Raw genomic sequence first — 20876 nt, 5'->3', positions numbered from 1 at the left:
ACCCAGCTGGGCCCCTGCTGCTTCAGTCTGGTCCAGCCTGGCGGCCTTGATCCTGTTTCTAGGGTCTCTGGGGACCCAGCCACAGCCTGAGGGCACTTAGCCGGCAGGGGAAATGGGATGGGGGGCCAGGAAGTCCCCATGCCCTGCTTTCTACATGGCACAGCTTGGCACAGCTGCCCACAGCAAGCTACATCTCTCCACTCCCACCCTGCAGGACCCAAGAGCCAGGTCCGTATCCCTGCCCCCCAAGTTGCAGACCCATGACCCTTACCCAGCAGAGGCTGGGGGCTATTAGGGCTGTGGCGTGTGGGATCCCGGCACTCACCCGTAGCCGGCCAGGAAGCCCAGACTGGGCGGGCTGACTTTGTCGTTGAAGATGACCATGGGCAGGATGCTGCAGTCGGCGGGGCGGGTGCAGTCCTGCAGCCGCACCACCCACCACTCCAGGAAGCCGTCGCCCCCGGCCCCTGTGCCCACCCGCTCCCGCTTCAGCTGAACCTCCACGTCCAGGTAGCTGTCCTCCTCGTCTGCGGGGGAGAGAGGGGGTCAGGACATGGGCTCCCACCCCGTGTGCCTCCATTGCTGCTTCCAGGGCAGCAAGGAGTGGGAGGACCTCGGCCATGTCCGTCTGTGCTGGTGTGACAGCCGGACAGAGGGACACAAGGCTCATTCTCCCCCCAGTTGCCTTCCCCCTTGCCCCCAGACCAAGCCACAGGTACCCAAGCTCCCAGCATCTGCTGGCCCCAGGGTCAAAGCAGAGGTGAGGGCCCTGGTGCTATAGGAATACCCCCAGACAGGCTCACTCACCGGGCAGCAGCTGCTTGACAGGGTTGGCCTCGGGGCCGTTAGGCGCCCGGATGTACTGTGGGAAGAGCCTCGGGACCCGCCTGCAACAGAGTGAGGTGTGATGGAGACCACCAGCCCCATCTGTCCGTCTCAGCTTTGTGTGACAGGGTCTTGGTACAGGCTGTAGGGTTGCTGTACCCCTGTGCAGCAGCTCCGGGCATGCTACCCCCGCTCTGTGCCAGCCCGGACACCTGGGTCCTTCCAAACCAGCTGGCACTGGGGGCTGAGCTGGTTGCTGGCAGCAAGGGCCCTGCACAGCCCTGGCAGCCAGCCCCATAGATGCTGGCTGAAGCAACCAACCCCTGACTGGTTCCAGTTGCCCCTTTCCACATCTGCCTGTGGGCACGATGGCCCTGGACTCCCACCAGCACCCCCTCCCCGCTGCACAGTGCAAGGCCTCTGCACACCCAGGCCAGGAGGCAGCAGGGTGGGAGGCCCCTCCCAGCTGGACCCCCAGCTCCCCACCAGCCCTGCACTCACACAGGGGCATCCCGGGTGCCCTGCAGCAGCTGGGCCAGCTCGGAGCGCACGGGGGTGCCAGGCTGCAGGTCAGTAGTGTGCTTGTCGAAGGTGTGCTCCACAGTGCCGCCCTTGCCCAAGTCCCTGTGGGGAGGGAGAACGTGAGCCAGGAGCAGGGACAGGATGGGGCATCTGCCCTGCCAGCCCGGCTGGGACCTCTGGAAGTCCCTGCCCCAGCCCCAGCCCCAACCCCTGCCTGCACCTCTGGAAGCTCCAGGTAAAGCGGAGCGTGATGTCGGACGAGCCATTCTGCAGCTCCCGGCGCATCTGCTCGCGGCTGGGGGGGCTGATGCTCCAGAGAGAGCCGGAGCTGCCCTCGATGCGTGCCGTCACGATGTCCTCGTAGCCATACAGTGTGATGAACTGCATAGCCACCTGCAGCGTGGCACCCGGGGGGGGGGGGTCGGGAGAGGGGTCAGAGCCTGGAGCCATAGAGCAACCTCCCCCTCCCCCTGAACCTTGGCAACCAGGCCCTGCCCCTCGGGAGCGCTGGGGGTCCCTCACCGGCTGCCTCTCGAAGTGCTTGGTGAGCTCCTCGTAGTCGCGAGGCGTGAAGGGCTGGATCGACTGCTGCTGCGCGCTCATGGTGAAAAGAGGCTGAGGCACAGGGAAGGGGGAAGCCGTCAGTATGCGGGGAGAGGGTAGAGACTCGGGGCCCCGTCCCCTGTGGAGAGCAGGGACTGGACATCACCTTGGGAGGATCTCCCAGGGCTCTGCCTGGCCCTGGGGTCTGGCACAGGCCAAGAGAGGACCCAGGAGTCCTGGCTCCAAGGACAGAGCCCTGCCCCGCCAACCAGGCAGCTCGTCCCTCTGCAGCCAGGGCGGTGGGTGAGAGATGGGCATCTGCCCCGGTGGCACCGCCCTCCTGCCCTGGCAGAGCACAGGCTCCTCCTCCAGCACATGCTGAGCCCCCATCCAAAACAAGCTCCGCCCCTAGGACAAGCACCACCCCCATATGAGACACCCCCCCCACCCCCCATGACAAGCTCCACCCCCATCTAAGGGCACAGGGTCCTCCTCTAGGACAAGCCCCGCCCCCCACTGGGGCACAAGCTTTGCCCCCCATATCAAGCGCCACCCCTACCTGGAACACAAGCTCCGCCCCCAGTTGGAACAGGCTCCACCCCCTATTACCTCATAGCCGCCCAGCTTGAGGGTGACGGTGACATCGATGGGGTGGTTGACCACCCCCACCACGGAGCGCACAAGCGACATGAAGAGCAGCGGGAACCAGATGATGCAGATGAGGAAGAGGATGATGAGGCCGCCCATGCCGTACTTGACGATCTTCTTCTTCTTCTGGCCCTTGGGCTGTGGGTATTTCTGTGGAGGGGGAGCAGGGGTTCAGGGCAGGGGGTCCCCAAGGGAGGTAGCAGCCCTTGCTGGAGGGGGACCCAGGGCCAGGGACAGGCAGTGCCCACCTTCTCGGTCTCCCGGCTGCACTTGATGATGAAGATGTTGGCGTAGATGTCCTCCACGCACATCCAGTTGGACAGGGACAGCGTGGTGTCGGTCCAGACCCAGTCCATCACGGCGCGCAGCTCCACCAGGAACGGCACCAGGCGAAACCTGTGGGGGGAGGCGTTTAAGAGGTGGGGTCGGGGGTGCCGGCTGCACCTCCCCGGGAGCCAAGCTGACCACCATCCTTCACCTCCTGTCCCAAATGCTGGTCTCGGCTGGGGGTCGACCCCTGCAACCCCACCCCATGCTACTATCAGAGGGCACCCCCCTATCCCTACCCCCCAGCCACTTGGCTTAGGGTAGCAGTGCCTCCCCTCCTGGGCAGGTACCCTTGGAAGAGGAAGAGGTTGAGGTGGTTGTATTTCTTGGTGAGGAAGTTGCCCAGGATACGAGTGGGGTAGCCACAGCGGATCTGATAAGCCGACAGGGCGAAGTAGATGCACTTCACGAAGTACCAGAGTTGGGCAACCGTGTTCAGGCTGAACATCCTGTGGGAAGATGTGGGGGAGGCGCGTCAAGGCCAGGCTCCAGGGGTCCCTCCCCCCAAGTTGGATCCAGGGTGGGGAGAGCAGGGGCGTGTACCCCAGCCTACAACAGGGCTCATTCACTGCCCTCAATGCCCCCGATCCGTCAAGGGGAAGCCCAAAGGCAGGGCCCTGACCCATGCATGCCTAGGAAAGAGAAAAGGACCCAGGTGTCCCAACTCTGAGCACAAGTGGAGAGTCCGCAGGAGCCCAGGAGCATGGGGCTGCGGTGCCCAGGCAACCGCTCATCCCTGGGGCCCACGGTGGCAGGGAGGGCTGGACCCAGGTACCTCTCGGTGACGGCTGGCAGGATGAAGAACATCCAGAGGTGGATGCCGAAGACGAGGATGACCTGGAAGATGAGCTTGCCCAGTACGGTCTTGCGGAGGTAGAGAGCTCGGTCGATGACCATGGTGGAGAACTGGATGAGCAGCATCACCAGGAAGGCCTCGGGCACCTGGTCATCTGACAGCGAGGACGTGATGTCTGCGGCCGCCGAGTGCTTCTGCGGGGAGCCAGACACAGATGTCACGGGAGGGGGGCCGGACGCCGGCCCTGCACCTCTCTGGTAGGGCAAGGGGCCAGGGTGCAGCCCCCTTCTGCACAGCTCACCCCGAAGGCCCAGAAGCCAAAGATGATGATGATGAAGTCGACGACGTCGGCCAGAAACATGAGGGCGTAGACGTCAGTGGCCGCCCGGTACTGCGTGTGCAGGATGTCCCGGAAGAACCTGCGCACCGGCTGGTACACGCTTTGCGTCCTGCCAGGCAGTGGGTGGGCACTGGGGTCACCCACACCACCCCTCCACCCAGGCAGTCTCCACCTCCCCCAGCAGCACTGGGGCACTGCCTGGGTCCCGCTCCCCAGGAAAGCCCCTGTGCCGTCCCTCTCTCAACCTCCAATTCCCCGGGGGGGAAGGGAAAGGAAGGGAAGGTGGCCCCCAGGCACTTACGCAGCCAGGAAGCAGCTCTTGACTCGGAGCCCAGCAGCCTTCAGCCTCTGTTGGGACGGACTGGGCTTCTCCTCCTCCTCCTCCTCTTCCTCCGCCATGCCCTCCTCTGCTCAGACGCAGGGCAAAGCATCACCCCCCTGCTCTCACCTGGCATGTCCCTGCCTCAGCCCCCCTGCACGGGGCTAGGAGGGCAGGGGTCCAGGGGCCTGGGCCAGTCCCTCCCAGTTGTCGCCCAGACCCCACGTACCTGCCGTAGCCTCCACCTTCTGCTTTCTGCCCCATTTCCTCTTCTTCTTCTTCCTCCTCAAGCGCAGCTGGCTTGCCGGCTCCCCATCTCCTGCCCCTTCCTCCAGCAGCTCCGGCTCTGGCCCCAGGACAGTCAGCTCCACCGCCCCGTCGTCCCCGCTGCCCAGCACAGCCGGGGGCTCTGCGGCCTCGGGCACCTTGTCCTCTGCCCGCTTGGGGTCCCGCGGCGGCTTGGCATCAGCATCCTCATGATCCCACAAGCCGTAGCGCTGCAGAGGGTGGGGAGAAAGCCCCAGGGTCAAGGCTCGGGGGGGACAGCCCTGCCCGGGCAGGGAGCACTTGAGGCCTGGTTCCTGGGAGCTTGGGCAGGTGCCGTCCCAGGGCTCTCACCTGCAGGAGGGAGCGGTGGAAGAAGAGAGCCATGAGCTGGATCAGGTCGTACTTGATGTAGCGGTCGGTCTTGTCCAGGCCCAGGATGCGGGGCGGGAAGTAGGGCTTGCCCTCATTGCGCACCAGAGAGGAGTAGCTGTTCCAGGGGAAGAACCCGAACTGGAAGAGGTATTTCACCACCACCATCACCTGGGACAGAAGAAGGCGGCAGGTCAGCGGGGGTCTGGGTCCCGGCAGCGGCAACCCACCCGGCTGCACACAGCTCCCCCACACCGGGCATGAGGCTTTTTGCCACAGACCCAGACCCCACCTCGGTGTAGACGATGGCGGTCATCCAGAAGCGCTTGCTGGGCCGCGGGATGGAGAGCATGGCCCAGAGGAAGACGAGGATGGGCAGGAAGAGGGAGATGACGGAGGCGGAGACCATGTTGTTGAGGATGATGATGAAGTAGCACAGCAGGTCCGAGTGGGCAGCCACGAAGCGGTACAGGGCCAGCAGCAGCTGCAGCACGCGGTTCTGTGCCCCGTAGAACCGCTCCGACTCCTCCAGCTCCTCGAAGGAGAACTGCCTGCAAGGCACAGGCCGGATCCGGGCAGCACTGAGCCTCTGGGGTCTGCTGCCACTCCCAGGGACCCCGCGCCGAGTGTGCCCAGGGGCACGGCTGTGTCATGGGGAGGCACCCACCCCAGAGACCCTGAACATCAGGGCTACAGGCTGACTACAAGATGGCCCTAGTGAGACACGGGTGCCATGGGCCTGGAGGATGCCCCTGTGCACCAGGCCTTTCACACACATCAGCATCAGCATGAAACCGAGCTAAGCACTTGAACCCTACTCGCCGAACGCCTGCCAGCCACTACCTGTGTGACAGCAGCTCGCTGGCCGTCCGCATCCGGCTGCGGGGATGCGCCAGCAGCTCCTGGGACCCCTGCACGTCTTCCTGGGAGCCCGCGGCCACACTCTGCTCCTCACTGCTGCTTCGGGCATCCTCACCAGCTGGAAGGGCAGGAGCACTTGGGGGCTGAGCCCCCTTGCCGAGCGGGTCCCCACTGCTGCAGAGGGTGGCAGGGAGAGTCAATGTCAGGACAGCACAGGCAGCAGGGGCTGGACCCAGGCCTCTGCTCTCCACAGCATGTCAAAGCCAGGAGCGTGCCACCATCTCAGCCTGGCTGCTCGAGAAGGGGAACCCCCTGCCCAGATGCTGATCTGCCAGAGCAAGGACATGACTGCCTTGCACTGGGGTCCCTGCAGCCCTGCCCGGCCCCCTACTCATCTATGCACCTGCCTGGAAGCTGCGCCGTTCTGTGCATCCCGGGCAGGCCCCCCCTGTGTGTCGGTCTCCTCCGAGGCAGGCACGTCGTCCGCCGGGAGCTGGTACAGGTCATCCAGGGCCCCATGGGGGTCCTCGTCCTGCCAGGGAAGGGCACGCAATCATGTCCCATCACAGCTGCTTGGAGAGCTGCCAGGCACCCCCCATGCTCCCCCCGCATCCGTACCTTGGTGAGCTTCTGGGTGAGGACGTATCTCTCGACCCAGAGGATGGTGGACATGTCAGCATGCTCCCTGGTGATGGCGCGCAGCCACTGCGTCAGCCCATCCCCCGTGGCCTGGCACAGCACCCCCAGGAAGTGCAGGGTGCTCAGCACCCGCTGCACCACGTTGCTCTTCTCTGCAAGGGTAGGGAGGGACTGCTGAGCCCAGCTGGAGGGGCACCAGCCCTCCCCATCTGGGAGGGCCCAGACCACACTGTGCTCCTGACTGCAGGTTGAGCACATCCCTGCTCTTGCCCTGGGCACACCGGGCAGGGATGTGCCCTGTCCCACCCGCCACCCATCCAGCTAGGGCTGTGACCCACCTGCCTCCTCCTGCTCCTCCTCTGGCACCTCGGGGGTCTCAGCTTCAAACACATCTCCAGCTGCACCATCGCCTGCGGGACATAGAGCAGGTCGCATCCTGCAGCCAGCTGAGACTCGCCCCCCAGGCAACGCTGGTGTGCGGGATCCTGTGCCGTGAGCAAGGGCAGGGATGGGGGTGGGGAGCAGGGACCCCGTCTTACCCGCTGGCGTCTCGGCATCCTGCTGCTCCTGCTGTTCCCGTTGCTGCAGCACAGACTTGGTGTTGGTCACCCAGGCTTGGTACGCCAGCTAGCCAAGGGCAGAGACAGGGCAGAGACTCAGTACTGGGTGGCCACCCCCATCCATCAAATACCAGCACCTACCTGCCCCTCGGGGCCTGGTGAGCAGAGGGACCCATGGGGCATGTGGATGTGGCTCCTACTTTGACAGCTGCTCCCCTGCTGTCTGCACTGACTTGATAAAATGCAGCAGGCACCTGCCAACACCAGCCAGCTGCCAGGCCCCAGCACAAGGTAGGGGTGGCACTGAGACCCACACCACGGGGGGTCATCACTGCAATGGGACATGGGTTGGGTTCAGCAAAAGGGGGGATGGGAGGAATGGTGGGGGGCTGGAAAGGGATGGAGAGCGGAGACACCAGGCTGGGGCAGGAAGGGGGTAGATGGATGCATAGATGCATGCAAGGATGGATGACAAAGGACCACAGGACTGGAATGGGTCCCCTAAGCTGAGACAATGGATGGGTGGATGGATGGGAGACCAGCAGTTCAGGTGCCCTCTGTGCCACCCATGGCACCTGCAGGCCCGGGGGGGCCGCCCACCCTCACCTGGAAGGCGCTCTGCTGAGCCGGCCTCTGCTCCTCCGGCGTGGACGACTCCTCCTCCTCGCTGTCCGACTCGAACAGGAAGTACTCTCCTGAGTGCAGCACTGCGCGGGGTGGGGACACACATGCCAGCTTCACCCCAGGCACCGCAGCAGGGACGCCCACTCCCTGCCTCCCCCCCCCAGTGCTTGCCATCACCCCCAGCCACCACCCCAGGCCTTCCTCTCAGCTCCCAGCCACGTGGCGCAGCTAGGACATCCAGCACGGGCCCAGAACCCCACGGCCAGCCAGGCACGGAGAAGTGGGGGTGCTGCCCAGGCTTGGCTGGGACACCCTGGCACCAGGACCCCTGTGTCCCAGTGCCCCTTGAGCTCCCAGGGCACAACTGCCCATGCAATGCCACCGCCCCTCCATGTGTGCACACATAGGCAGCAGCTGCACATGGGTCACATGCATGTCTCACCCACCCAGCACATGAGCCCTACCAGCTGGTCCCTGACTCAGACCCACCAGCCACCTAGACCCAACCCCCTTCTCCCTCCAAGATTAGTCCCGAGAAGCAAAGAAACGCAGAGTTAACCGAGCCCCGGCCACGAACCAGCGAGAGGGGGCGGTGGGGTGGATCGGAGCCATGCGGGGCACCCACGGGGTCAGTGATGGAGGCGCGGGTGGCTTGGAGAGGGGCTGTTAGTGACCCGCCACCAGGCATGGGAGCCATAGGCATGCGGGCAGTACCTGCGGCATGGTCTAACCAGGGCCGCCACCACCGTGTCTGCTGCCGGGAAGGGGCCTTCCTGCCCCCGGGCTCTGCGGAGTGACCACACGGCCAGGTGAGGACGGCACCGCCCAGGCAGGAGGCCCTGGCTTCAGTCCAGGGGCAGCTGCTTGGCATGGACAGACCTCAGCATGGAGCAGGCAATGCCAGGGGAGCCAGCTCTGGGGCTGTTTGGGGACTGGGGGCACAGGGCAGGGAGGCTTTGGCTGGGCATGAGACCCGCTGGGCTCTGGGGTGATGGCACTGCCAGGATGGACGGGTTTCGGGTGGGCACAGCTGGGCCAACGCACAGCTGCTGAGGACAGGTAGATGCTTCTGCTCGGGGACAGTGATGGAGCCCCAGATAGGCCTGTCCCGTGCACCTGGCCAGGAACTGTCACCTCTGTGCTGCACCAGGCAGGCAAACAGCCCTGGGCTGGGGACAACTGAGGGCTGGAGCAACCCAGGGCAGGCTGCTCCCCCCACACACCCCCTCACCTGTCTGGTCGTCCTCAGCACCCTCGGTGGTGTCACTGGGCAGCCTCTCCTGGTGGTATTTCTCCTGCTTGGCACGGATCCGCTCCATCCTGCGGCAGAGGCGGGCCAGCTCTGTCCCTGTCTGTCTGCCCCTTCCCCCAGGCCCTCCGGCACCCCTCGCCGAGCTCCCGCACACTGCGACGGGCGGCAGCACTCCTGACTGGACCATGGATCCCACCCCAGTCTCCTCCGCTCCCCCCACAGCAAAGGGCAGCCCACCCTGAAAGCCCCCCACCCTGCCAGGGACCCCCCCATGGCCACTCACTGCCGCTTGAGCTGCACCAGCGATTTCTTCTCAGCCTGGCGATGGAAGCTCATGCTCTTGAGCATGCTGGCTTTGAACAGTGCGAAGCCCCTGCCGAGACACCACGGACGATGAGCACCGGCACGGCCCTGGCCCCCGGTCCCCCCTATCCAGGGCTCAGGAAGGGACAACGGCTGCAGAGCAGAGCTCTGGCACATTCCTGTGGGGCCATCAGAGCCAGCACCTTGGTCCCTGCCAGCTGGGGAAGGCATGGGGACCCCATGCCAGGGCCTCTGGTGCCTGGCACTGCAAAGGATGCACACATGTGCATACACCTGCATGTGCAACGTGTTGGTGTCTGAGGCAAACCCCAGCTGGCAGGGGCCCCTTGGAGCTCAGGCCATGGCCCCCTGGGGAAGTGAGCTCCATGACCCTCAGCCTCACCTGGAGGCCTGCAGGGCAGAGGCCTGGAGGTCGGCGGTGACATGCAGGAAGTAGTAGCTGAGGAAGACGCGGCGCTGGAGCAGCAGGAAGAAGAAGCAGATGCTATCCCAGATGATGCCGGCCTCCTCCACGGGCAGCGCACAGTCCTGGTCCCGGCTCATGCTCTTGGCTGGCAGAGGAAAAAGGGGACGGTCAGGCACCTGGGGCCGGACTCAATCTGGGGGATGCCCACTCACACTGGGACACCCCCAACCCTGTACCCCAAAGACCCCTGGCAGCCTCTGTCCCCTCCCAGCCACTGCACCGCTGGTGCTGGGAGGGACAGAGGGAGGTGATACCAAGGTGGGTACTCACGGTCATAGTAGCCCTTCACAGTACACACCAGGCTGAAGAGCTGGATCACCCAGCAGAAGCTGTTCTGCATCTGCTGCACGAAGACGCACGAGAGGAGCTGCGGGAAGGAGCAGGGGATGGGGCGGTCAGGCAGCTGGAAGAGCCTAGGGCTGCCCTCGCCCCAGCTCCCAGCTGCATCTGCCTCCTAGGTCACACCCCTCCTTCTCCCCCTTGCAATGCCAGAGCAATGGGCACAGAAGCGGCAGTATGGGGGGGTCCCTACAGGGAACGGGGCTCCCTTCCCAGGCCCTGCCCCGGGCACCTACCGAGAGCATGTTCTTGGAGATGATAACGGTGACATTGTAGAGGATGAGGCAGTCCCAGATGGCCAGGCGCGCCCGGGCCGGCTTGCTCAGCATGGCCGTGCCGAAGAGCAGCAGGTAGAAGCAGGCCAGCAGGTAGCCCAGGCCGAAGATGCTGATGCGAGTGGCACCCGTGATGAAGACCACAACCAGCACGAACCAGAAGAGGTAGCGGAAAACCACTACCTTCACCATGTCCAGGTAGGACCTGCAGACGGGGCCAGGATGGGGCGGTCAGGGAAGCCCTACAGCCAGGCCGGCAGCCCCCAGGATTTAGGATGCCTGTCCCAGCTGCAGGCTGCTCCCCGCGGCTGGGGCACTGCAGGTCAGGGGGTCCCTCTCTCCCTCCACCCGCAGACTGTGACTGGCAAGGGGCCACATGAGCGTTTCACAGGCATCCTACATCCCGGGTCTCAGCCCCTGACAGCGTCACCTGCATCTCCGGGCACCGTGCTGATGGCCAGGGGGTGCTACCTGGGACACAGCTGAGGGGCATCTCCCCCTTCCAATGCCAGAGCGAAGGGGCAGTATAGGGCACCCTGGCAGGGGCGTCCCTGGGAGCCAGGCACCCACCGGCAGTTGATGAAGTTCGGCACGGGATTGTGCCCATCGCGAGCAGGGTCCAGGTGGTCGGTGTTCTCGCCAGCCGCCCGGCGCCACTCCTCCGTGCGCTCCGCCTCAAAGACCCGCCACTGCTGGGAGGCGCAGAGCAGCAGCAGGAAGTCGCCTGCGGGGACCAGGGGGTCAGAGCCAGACCTGCAAACCCCTCCCTTCCCTTGCAAAGAGGTGAGGGGGCACTGTCCTGGCTCCTCCCTCCGCTCACAAAGAGGTGGGACTCCAGCTAGACTGCACCCTAGAAGGGGGCAAGCCACGCCCCTTCCTTGCAAAGGGGGTGGACCTCCAGATAAGCTCCTCCCCATAAGGGGATGAAACTACAACCAGGATCCTCCTCCTTCCTCAAGTGGGCAGGGCCAGCCCCAGGTCCTGCCTCCTCCCTAGGAAGTTCAGCTCGAGATCCAGCTGGTAGGGATCCCTGCCCGCTCATGGGCCAGTACGCAAGGGACAGGGCAGTGCCCAGTACCCAGGAGTCTGCTGTCCACAGATGCAGGGCATGGGCCTGTGCCCAACCTCTGCCGGGAGCACAGACGGATGGACGGACAGGCAGAGGGACAGGAGGACGTGCCAATGCCCCGGGCAGAGCTGCCCGCACTCACTGATGAGGTTGATGGAGTTGGGTGCCATGTAGAAGTCAGGCAGGTACATCCACTTGATGAGCGCCGAGTTGAGGGGGATGGAGCGGCTCCACCTCCAGGGGTAGTCTACAGCAAGAGGGGGGTCAGCGGGATCACGGGCCAGGCACAACCTCTAAGGACCCTATTCCCCACCCTGGGTCCTGAGAACCCCTTGGCTGCCCCCAGCCCCCTGCACAACCTATTTGGGGTGCCACCTGCCCCCCCACGTGTCCCCAGGAGCTGCAGGCTCACACCTACCCCAGTTTGACTCCCTCCCCCTGCCCCCTTACCTTTGCAGAGGGCTGGGGGGATGCCCACGCACAGCAGGTACTGGTAGAGCAGGAAAAGAGCTAGGAAGAGGCAGTACTTGGGCCAGAGGCGGGCCACGGCGGCGCGGCGGCGCCGGGTCAGGATGACGACCAGCCAGCAGCCGTGCAGGATCACCATGAAGTTCATCCTCTGCCCGATCACGTTCACCGTCATCAGGAAGCAGATCTAAGGAGGGAGGGAGGGAGGGAGGGGGCTGAGCCGCTATCCAGGTACCCCGTCCTCCCCTCTGCAGGTGCTTGCTCAACCGGGGAACTCCCCCGCCTGAACTCACCTCCAGCCCAAACTTGTAGTAGAAGTAGTTGAGGAAGTATTGGGCACAGGGCAGCAAGCCCTGGTCCAGCCGGGCATGCGTGCCTTCCTCAAAGATGGTCTCGGTGGCAGGCGGCACCAGCTGGTGCTGCCGGCGGTAGTACTCCTGGCGCCGGTACACCGCTGCCTCGAACACCAGCAGCAGCAGCACCAGCAGGTGGTTCTGTCATGGGGACAGGGGCAGGGGTTCGAGTCCCGCCTCAGGTCCCAGGTGCCAGCTCTCGCAAGCCCAAGCTGAGCCCCAGGACTGTGGGGACGGGAGACAGGGGTCACGCACCTGGATGTAGCCCAGGTTAGGGTAGCCCTTGCGGATGCCGAACCAGTTGGCGGGGTCCACCGGGCCGCGGTACAGCGTGGAGTTGTGCAGCTCTGCGGCCGGCAGGTTGGTGCTGTTCAGCAGAGGCTGCGGAGCGTGGGTGGCCGTGAGCAAGGGCGGGGGGGGTCTCTGGTCCCTCCTGCGAGCCAGGCACCACCCCATGCCCTCCTCCACCCAGCCCAGCAGCCAGGTGCCCGCTGCCCTAGGCGCACAGGCCAACCTGGGTGCAGTTGCTGTAGTAGTCGCTGGGTTGGACGACCTCGAGCTGATAGAGCATCTTGCAGACTATGATGATACAGGTCCAGACGGTCGAGAGGCAGGAGGCCATGTGGCGGAAGCGCCCGTAGGGCAGCGCGAAGGCCCACAGTGCCACCAGCAGGAAGTTCATCACCGACACCTGCACGGATGGATGGACAGAGGTCTGGACCGGAGCCAGAGTCCCCCCACGCTTGGCCACCATGCCAGTGCCAGGGGGGAGCTGATGCAGCCTGAGGACCCCCTGAGGGGCTGGCTCCCCCCTCCAGGACCCCCCAGCTGCTGGGCACACTCCCCTGCCACTTATCCGGGACCCCATCGATGGAGGGAATCCCTTGGACTCCAGCTGCAGCCCCCACTCCAGGGCTCCTAAACCCCCTGCAACCCCCGCCCCCCCCAGCCCTGGTACCTCCTGCAGTGCCACCCAGACAGTGTACAGCGCCACCAGCTTGAGGACGTGCAGCTCCAGCACACGCCGCACGAAGACCTGCCCCCGCGTCAGCACGTCCGAGAAGCCCCGGCCCAGCACCTCCAGCCGCTCCAGCACCAAGCCCCACTTGCTGGGCACCGCTGCAAGCAAGAGGGTGGTGGGGGGGACAGGACAGCCTGTCAGCCAGGCTGGCACCTGTGCGCCCCTGCCCCGGACAGCTGGACCCACAGCGAGCCCAGACACCCTAACCCACCCTCCCAACCCAACGGGGCATCGCACGGGGGGGCACTCACCTTCTGAGGCAGTGTCTGAGCCGCCCTGATCGGCCTCAGCCTCGCCGCCTTCCTCCTCCTGCCCCCGGGCATCCCGCAGCAAGCGGCTCTCGTACTCCTCCTTCTCCTCGGGCCTAGCGGGGAGGGAGGGAGGGATCAGCACGGGTCACCCCGCGACCCTCTGCGTCTTGCTTCGGCTCCCCCAGCCCCACCCAGGATGCAGAGAGGCAGGCCCCCCACCCTGCTGAGACTGCAGACCCCTGCCCTGGGTTCTTCCCAGCCCCAGCCCCGGAGGATGCAGCCACCCCGCTGCCTGGTGCAGGTGAAGGAGCCCCCACCGCCCAGCAGCAGCGCCGGGTGTACCTGGGGGCAAGGCGGGTGCAAGGCGCCGGGGCGAGCGCGTGCCCGGGGTCGGTGATGCGCATGAAGGGGCAGTGGAAGTAGTGCAACTGCAGGATGCAGGCCAGCAGGAAGAAGCCGGGGATGAGGATGCTGGAGAAGAGCGCGGACACACTGAACTGCTCCAGGCCCAGGTCCCTCAGCCTGGTGGGAGAGAAGGGCGGTGGTTCAAGCCCTGGGCCCATCAGCCCGAGGCTGCTAGTCCCACGAGACCAGCATGGATGGGGCTGCCCTGTGGCTTTGAGCCATGATCTCCACGTGCATTCCCACTTCTTCCCGAGCAGGGATATGGACCCCCTCCTCCCCCTGACCCCTGGGTTTTGCCCCACACTGCACAGGGCACATCTCCATGGTGGGGAGAGGTGCCTGGGCAGGGGCCGGCGTCACTCACTGCCCGTCGGTGAGGCTGGTGAGGTTGCGCCAGTAGGCGGGGAAGTCCTGGAACTGGTAAGTGTAGACGGCGATGAGCACCAGCATGGTGTAGGCCACCACCAGCCACCAGAAACCCTTCAGCAGCTTCCGCCACAGGCTGTAGTACACCTGTGGGGCAAGAGCCATGAGTGCCCAGGGACAGGGCAGCCTGCCGCGTCCACCCCCCCAGCCCTGCCCTGGATCAACCCTGCCCAGGGAGGCCAGGGGGCCTGGGATGAGTGTCCGACCCCCCTCCAGCCCCTGGCTGTGCCCCTGGGAGTCTGGGCATGGGGCAGACACGTGGACTTGTCTTGCAAAAGGGACCCCAGCACCTACCCCTGCTTCAGGGCATTGCCCCATGGCACCAGCCTGAAGGCAAATGCTAAGAGCCCCTGACATCGTGCTAGCATCCAGGGCTTGCCCATCACAGTACCCCCACATAGCACCCAGGGTATGCCCAGTTCAGTGACCCCTGCTAGCACCGAGGGCATGCCCAGCTCCATGACCCGCCCGCCCCAGCACCCATGGCATGCCCAACTTCATATCCCCCTCCTAGCATCCAGGGCATGCCCAGCTCCATGCCCCCCTCCTAGTACCCAGGGCATGCCCAGCTCCATGCTCCCACCCCGCTCACCTGGAAGAGGGTGAGGCAGAGGAGGAAGAGGAACATGTAGACGATCTTGTAGACGACGAGGCGCCCGGCGAAGCTGACCACGATGAACATGCCGGCGCACACCAGGATCCAGTACTTGGCGTAGAACGCCGTCACCAGCCCGCCCAGCACCCGCAGCACCCGCGGCCGCCCGCTCGCCTCTGCAAGGCACCGCCACTCAGAGCTGGGGCTGAGGGGGCATCGTCTCCACTGCAGCCAGCGCCCAAAACTTCCTGCCCTCTTTACCGGGGCACCTAACCCTCAAGCAGCAGCTGGGGGGGGGAGCAGTGGGCAAGGTGCCAGAAACCTCCCACCCCTGCAGGGAGGGTCTTGGCCTGCCCACCTCACCCCCCCAGGGCACTTGCACTGGGTGCTGGGCTCTCCTGGGGTGCTCTGGCTGCTTCTGGGGGATGCCACAACCCAGCCTCTTAATGCCCCGCGGCAGCTCCCAGCCCAGAAGCAGGCTCCAGGGACCCCCCAACCCCATGCTGCAGAAATCCCGCTCATGCCTGGCCAGCCCCGTGCCCCTCACCTGTGTCAGTGACGGTCACCTCGAGCAGAGGGGCAGGCGGGCATCTCCGCTTCAGCAGCTTCTCCTTGACAGACTGGCGCAGCAGGAGCCAGAAGGTCAGGGTGTAGAGGAGCTGCAGGGACAACGTGGGTCAGGCCAGGCACCGGCTGGGCATAGAGATGCCCAGACGGACAGGCAGGTGGTGGAGAAGGGCTCACCTTGGCTCCCAGGTCCAGGCAGGGGTATGGGGTGCGTGCCAGCCCCAGCTGCTCCAGGCTCATGGAGCCCAGGCGGGTGGGCAGCTCGGGCGCCAGGTCCATGCCCCAGACGTACTGCAGGCCGCACAGTGTGAGGCCGTAGAGCAGGAGGAAGGGCGAGCACAGCATGGCGAAGTGGTGCCGGCTCCGCATGGTCCAGATGAGGCAGGCCCACAGCAGCAGGACGAAGGTCAGCCAGCTGTGGTATGTGATGCTCCACACCTGGAGGGCATCGAGACGGGCACGTGGCAGCACCCACCGGTCCAGGCTCCCGCCCCAGTGCCCCTGTCCAGGTTGCACAGAGTCTGCTCCCCGGCTCTTACCATCATGGCAATAAGGGCGCAGACGTAGCTCTGTTTCAGGACCATGTGGCCCAGGGCTTGCAGGGGGTCCTTGCGCCGTGCCCGCTTCTTCCTGGCTGCGGAGAGCGCGGCAGAGATAGTCGGAGCTGCCCCCAGGCTACCCGCTGCCTTTCCCCACCGGCTCAGGCCACAGGAGCTCCCCAGGGTCCCACCAACCCCCACCGAGGAGGTGGATGGAGATGGTGAGCTCTGGACCCAGCTGCAGGGTCTGAATTGCACACGGCCATGGGGGCACGAGGCCTCCCATCCCCAGCATCCTTCCACAGACCCAGTGACCTGGGCCTGGGAAAACAGCGGGTGCAAAATGGGGAAGGGGCAGGGGTCCAAGCAGGACAGTCCTCACCGTCCAGCCCTGCACCCCAGAACCAGGGGGTGCCCCCCTCCTCCCGCCAGAGGCCTAGCCTGCAATGCCAGGCTCCAGCCACCAGGGGGCAGCATGGCTTCACCCCACCCCAGGTGGCCCCATCCGGGGACCTCGCTGCAAGCCCCAACCACCCCTTGCCCCACCCCATGGCTTACCCAGCGGGGAAGGATCCCCCAGGATGTGCACGGTGCAGTTATCGGGGCTGGTGGCAGGGGCCTCGGCACCAGGTGACAGCATGGGCTGGGGGGCAGAGGGGTGTGAGCCGTGGGCGCTGCACACCCAGGTGCCCCCCACTCCCCCCGTTAGCCCCACAGATCCTGGGGGGGTCTGTGTTACCGGCCCTACAGCCCCTGCAGGCACTAATTCCTGACGGCACATTTCCTTTCCCCTACGGGGATACCAGGACCCTGCCCCTGCCCCGGCGGCTGCGTTTCTGACCTTGGTGTCCTCAGCGAGGCTGTCCCCAGCCTGGGGCCAGTGCTCCAGCTCCACCAGCTCTTCATCCCGGGGTGGCACAGCCTGTGCCTCTGTCTCCACCATGAGTCTCTGGGTTGGGGAAGAGCCAACCTCAGTGCCAGGGCCACAGGCACCAGGTCACTGCAGCATGGAGCATCTGCTGCCCTGGGGCAGTGGGGCAAAGAAGGGGCAGGGGATGGGGAGGGGAAAGGCAGGGCTAGCCAGGAGCCGCTCACCTGGTGGTGGGCTTCCAGCCGCCTGAGCTTCAGCAGGGTGGCCACGGTGAAGTAGAGCAGCAGCAGGACACAGGGGTTCACGTAGACAGGCCAGCGATGGCTGGTGTTGAGGACCAGGGCGTTGGGGCTGCTGCAGTTGGTGGCTAAGACAATGTCCTTCAGCCCGAAGACCCTGCATGGGGCAGAGGATGGTGTGATAGCCCCTGGCAGGGGTCCCAACGCCGCTCCCACCGCCCCGTGCAGCTAGCACAGCTCCTGGGTTGCACAGGATAATGCCACCCACACCCCATCTTGCACCCTGCAGAAGGGGCTCTGAAAGCCAGGGGTCCTGCGGCATCGTGATTACAATCTGCTGGGTGCTGTGAAGGGCACACGGCACCTGGAAACAGCCCTGCACCCAGCAGGGAAGAGGCACCGTGGCCCAGCCTTTCCCTGGGGGACAGAAGCCGAGGCAAAGCCACAGCTCGCCCCACATGGATGAGACAAAGGAGCTGCAGCTACAAGGTGCAGCCCAGGTTCAGCTTTGATCCCTGCTCTGAAAGGGCAGGGCAGCACTGTGCACCCACGGGTCCAGCCCAGCCCCGCGGCCGCTCCCCCGGGACCTCATCCAGGAAACAAGACCCACGTGGGAGCCCAGAGCTGGTGAAGGGGGGTTGAGTCCGGTTCCTACCTGGCACGAGGAAAGCCAGGGCGCCTGGGCAACCTCCAGCCACCTGTCCCCGTTGCGGGGACAGCAAGGGGCCAGCTGGACGGTGGTGGGAGGGACGGAGGGAGAAGCTGCCGGCTTACCGTGCCCAGATGCTGGCCGGAGGTAAGAAGGCCTGGACGTACGGTGCCTGGTAGCTGTAGAGGCAGAGGAGGTGGCCGGCGGCGTAGACGCCCACCATGATGCAGATGGCGTTGAAGCCCAGGTGGCTGAGGCGGAAGTGGCAGGCCCACCACGTGCACGTGCCCACAAACAGCAGGTAGTAGACGCTGGAGAAGGCCGACGGCAGCGTGATGCCTGCAGGGTCAGGGCCATTACCCTGAGGGGCTGGCGACGGCTCCAGGGATGAGCCCCCCTTAGCTCAGCAAAGGGGCGGCCCTGACCCTGGGCTGAGACCCCGCCGCACTCCTCTCACCTGCCAGAGCCAGCAGCAGCAGCGCCAGCCCCTTGCCGGCTGCTCGCAGCAGCCAGTGCACCTTCACCCGCAGCTTGGCGGCCAGGGGTGTCATCTCTGTCGCCGCATCCTCATCGCCCGGCTTCTCAGCACCTTCATCCTCCTCCTCCTCCTCCTCTTCCTCCTCCTCCTGTGGGCACCCGGGGCAAGGTCAGGGCTCCCTTGCCCATGCTACAGCTCCAGGACCGGGCACAGTGGAGTACTACTGTCCTGCAGGGCGCCAGGGCTTGCATGGGCATCGCCACCCTGGAGGCCACATCCCGTGGCTTGCCATGCTGCCTAGTGGCTATCTGGGAGCTGGGGCCTGGACACCTGGGTTCTGTCCCCACAGATTTTCTGGCTGTGCCTCAGTGTCCCCCTCTCCAGCTCTTGGGAAGGGCTTGGAGACCTCTGGGGGGGCCACGAGGGACGAGGCGAGTCAGCCACGGGCAGGATGATACCACAAGGGGTGCTGGGCTGGTGCACAGCACAGTTCAGGCTGACGCCACTGCAAGGAGCCAGGTAATCGGATCCAGGGATCTAGCGCTGCAGGGGTGTGAGCGCAGGGGCCGGCCCCGTTCCAGCTAGGACACGCTGACACCCAATCCCCTGGCTCCCCGGAAAGGCCACGTACGCAGGCCCTGGCGTGGAGGAGGAGAGGTCGCCCCGACAGGTGCAAAGGCTACGGGCACGGGGCAGGTGTGTGGGGACACTCGAGTCTGGGCCCAGCACCCCACAGAGCAGCCCCTTGGCAACATGCCACGTACCCGCAGGCCACTGCTGCGGCTGCAGTATGGGGGACATGGCCCCACTGCCTGGAGGAGCCTGGAGGCCAACCTGACCCGAGATGCAGGGAGGTGGAGATGGGTGACAGGCCCAGTGCTGCCAGCCTCCCGGGGAAGGCACCAGTACTCCCCAGCTGGCAGCACGGGAGAGACCTCCGTTAGTCTGGACACACCGTGGCCTCGGCCATGGAGAGCGAGCAGCTTGAGGTCTGCACCCCCCACAGCCAGCCCAGCCCTTGCTGGAGGTGCCAGGAACGATGCCCTCTCCATGCCAGCCCCGAGCCCAGCTGCCTGCACCTGCCCTTGTTCATCCCGGCTGCCGGGAGCGTGCCACTGGCCCCGCCAGCGCTTCCTGCCTGGGCTCTGCTCTGCTGCGCGGGTTCCCAACAAAGGCACGTGCGTCTGACCCGGCTCTGGTTACCGCCAGGTGTGGGGCCCCAGGTTTGGCTCCAGCACGGAGGAGCACCGACTGCAAGGGGGACCCAGCTGCCATGGAGGAGCAGGGGGGTGCAGCCGAGCACCCCATTGCAGAGCGCAGCACCCACCACCTGGACAGGCCAGTCCCGCCTCTGCCATTCCTCTGCCCCAGGCACTCAGCCAGCACAGAGGCCCTGCTCCTGCCCAGGGCTGGGCCCCGCTGGCACCAGCAACATCCAAGCCCTGGGGGTAGAGACCAGGGGAGCTCACAGGGCTGGTGGCATTGGGAAGGGAGCTTTCAGTGGCCAGAACAGAAATACCTGGGCACACCCCCTTGGCACAAAGCAGCGGCACTTTGATGGAGACACCTGTCCACTCCCCACCTCCACAGCAAACACCCAGGACCTAGGAACAGCAGCCTGGGGCCACTCTCATGCCACGAGAGATCCCAGCCCCCTGGCACCTGGCTGGCAGGGAGCTGGGAGGGTTGGGGGCTAAAAGGGTCCTGCCCGATGCATAGCACCCATGTGCCAAGGTGGCGGGGTGCAGCACGTGCCCCCTGTCCTGGGCCACCGAAGAAGGAAGGAACGAGGCCCTCGGTGCTCAGGGTCAAGCTGAGATGCTGCCCCACTGCCAGGGCAGCCCCCACGTGCTCCCAGGGGATGGGCACTGACTGCAGCCTGCAAAGTCTCAAGCCTAGGGACACAGCCATGGGGGTGAGCTGGGGGTGCCCCAACATCCAGCCCAGTGGTCCCTGCAGGGAGTGAGAAGCCAGGGTGCCTGAGCTATGGCTGGAGAGGCTGGGGCAGGAGAACAGCCTGAGCCCAGCGGTTGCAGCCCCCATGGGAACAGGGAAGCTTTACGGAGGCTCCCCCATGCAGGGTGCTGACAGTGGGCTCTGGATGGGCAGTGCAGCCCTAGCTAGGGACAGCTGTGCCGGCTGCTGTGCTGGGCCGAGGCTCCCACGCCCCGGTGCCAACAGGAGACAAAGGCTGGAGCCCGTGGGCGTCTTGTCGACCTGAGTACAGCCACTTGCAGGGGGGGGGGGGGGAGCACCTGCTGCACAACTGGCCTAATCCCAGAGTAGCCTAGAGGCCAGGGAGGGCACGGGGCCAGGAGGCTGCCCGGGAGCAGGGCATCTCGGTACCAGGCAGGGCTGGAGCCGCAACGAGTTATCTGGGCCTCTCCCATCCTGCCCCTTGCCGTGCCCGGCTGGCGAAGGTGGAATGGGCCCAAGTCACGCTGGAAGGGCTCTGCGAGGAGCCAGCACCTTCTCCCCTGGCTGGGCGCCCCCATGACCCCTCCCCAATGCTGGATGGGTCCAGCTGCAGCTCCAGGGGCAGCAGGGTTAACGCTCCCGCCAGCCAGGGGGAAGCCAAGGTGCGGAGCCCCCCCAGCCTGGCTGTCCCTGCCAGCACATTCTGTTCTCAGCACGGCTCGCAGCCGGGTC

At 65.6% G+C, this 20876-nt stretch overlaps 1 protein-coding gene across 3 annotated transcripts in view; it reads right to left on the bottom strand.

The window, feature by feature from the left end:
• Positions 1-20876, bottom strand: part of PIEZO1 (piezo type mechanosensitive ion channel component 1 (Er blood group)) — a 41835-nt gene that overhangs the window by 897 nt on the left and 20062 nt on the right. Inside the window, exons 6-50 of one of the 3 annotated variants that reach the window (XM_090063619.1) lie at positions 18207-18375; positions 17875-18088; positions 17086-17257; positions 16832-16939; positions 16549-16633; positions 15991-16085; positions 15629-15889; positions 15432-15543; positions 14882-15060; positions 14228-14376; positions 13801-13980; positions 13459-13571; positions 13145-13305; positions 12701-12877; positions 12442-12567; positions 12127-12327; positions 11816-12020; positions 11508-11612; positions 10867-11020; positions 10258-10501; positions 9953-10049; positions 9599-9767; positions 9176-9265; positions 8872-8960; positions 8355-8426; positions 7623-7723; positions 6996-7083; positions 6795-6866; positions 6436-6608; positions 6225-6349; positions 5800-5991; positions 5249-5507; positions 4939-5127; positions 4550-4817; positions 4303-4408; positions 3963-4110; positions 3641-3855; positions 3156-3314; positions 2787-2934; positions 2500-2688; positions 1870-1962; positions 1568-1740; positions 1327-1449; positions 808-887; positions 326-527 (exon numbers count right to left, since the gene is read on the bottom strand). In XM_090063619.1, the coding sequence (XP_089919745.1) occupies positions 326-527; positions 808-887; positions 1327-1449; positions 1568-1740; positions 1870-1962; positions 2500-2688; positions 2787-2934; positions 3156-3314; positions 3641-3855; positions 3963-4110; positions 4303-4408; positions 4550-4817; positions 4939-5127; positions 5249-5507; positions 5800-5991; positions 6225-6349; positions 6436-6608; positions 6795-6866; positions 6996-7083; positions 7623-7723; positions 8355-8426; positions 8872-8960; positions 9176-9265; positions 9599-9767; positions 9953-10049; positions 10258-10501; positions 10867-11020; positions 11508-11612; positions 11816-12020; positions 12127-12327; positions 12442-12567; positions 12701-12877; positions 13145-13305; positions 13459-13571; positions 13801-13980; positions 14228-14376; positions 14882-15060; positions 15432-15543; positions 15629-15889; positions 15991-16085; positions 16549-16633; positions 16832-16939; positions 17086-17257; positions 17875-18088; positions 18207-18375 (6830 nt within the window). The remainder of the gene's footprint in view (positions 1-325; positions 528-807; positions 888-1326; positions 1450-1567; positions 1741-1869; positions 1963-2499; positions 2689-2786; positions 2935-3155; positions 3315-3640; positions 3856-3962; positions 4111-4302; positions 4409-4549; positions 4818-4938; positions 5128-5248; positions 5508-5799; positions 5992-6224; positions 6350-6435; positions 6609-6794; positions 6867-6995; positions 7084-7622; positions 7724-8354; positions 8427-8871; positions 8961-9175; positions 9266-9598; positions 9768-9952; positions 10050-10257; positions 10502-10866; positions 11021-11507; positions 11613-11815; positions 12021-12126; positions 12328-12441; positions 12568-12700; positions 12878-13144; positions 13306-13458; positions 13572-13800; positions 13981-14227; positions 14377-14881; positions 15061-15431; positions 15544-15628; positions 15890-15990; positions 16086-16548; positions 16634-16831; positions 16940-17085; positions 17258-17874; positions 18089-18206; positions 18376-20876) is intronic. The other 2 variants (XM_090063620.1, XM_090063621.1) reach the window with 2 other exon arrangements.

This window comes from Crocodylus siamensis, chromosome 9 (assembly GCF_052110815.1).
Source record: "Crocodylus siamensis isolate JL-2025a chromosome 9, ASM5211081v1, whole genome shotgun sequence".
NCBI classification, from domain to species: Eukaryota; Metazoa; Chordata; order Crocodylia; family Crocodylidae; genus Crocodylus; species Crocodylus siamensis.
This window is presented reverse-complemented; position numbering and strand designations above follow the sequence as displayed.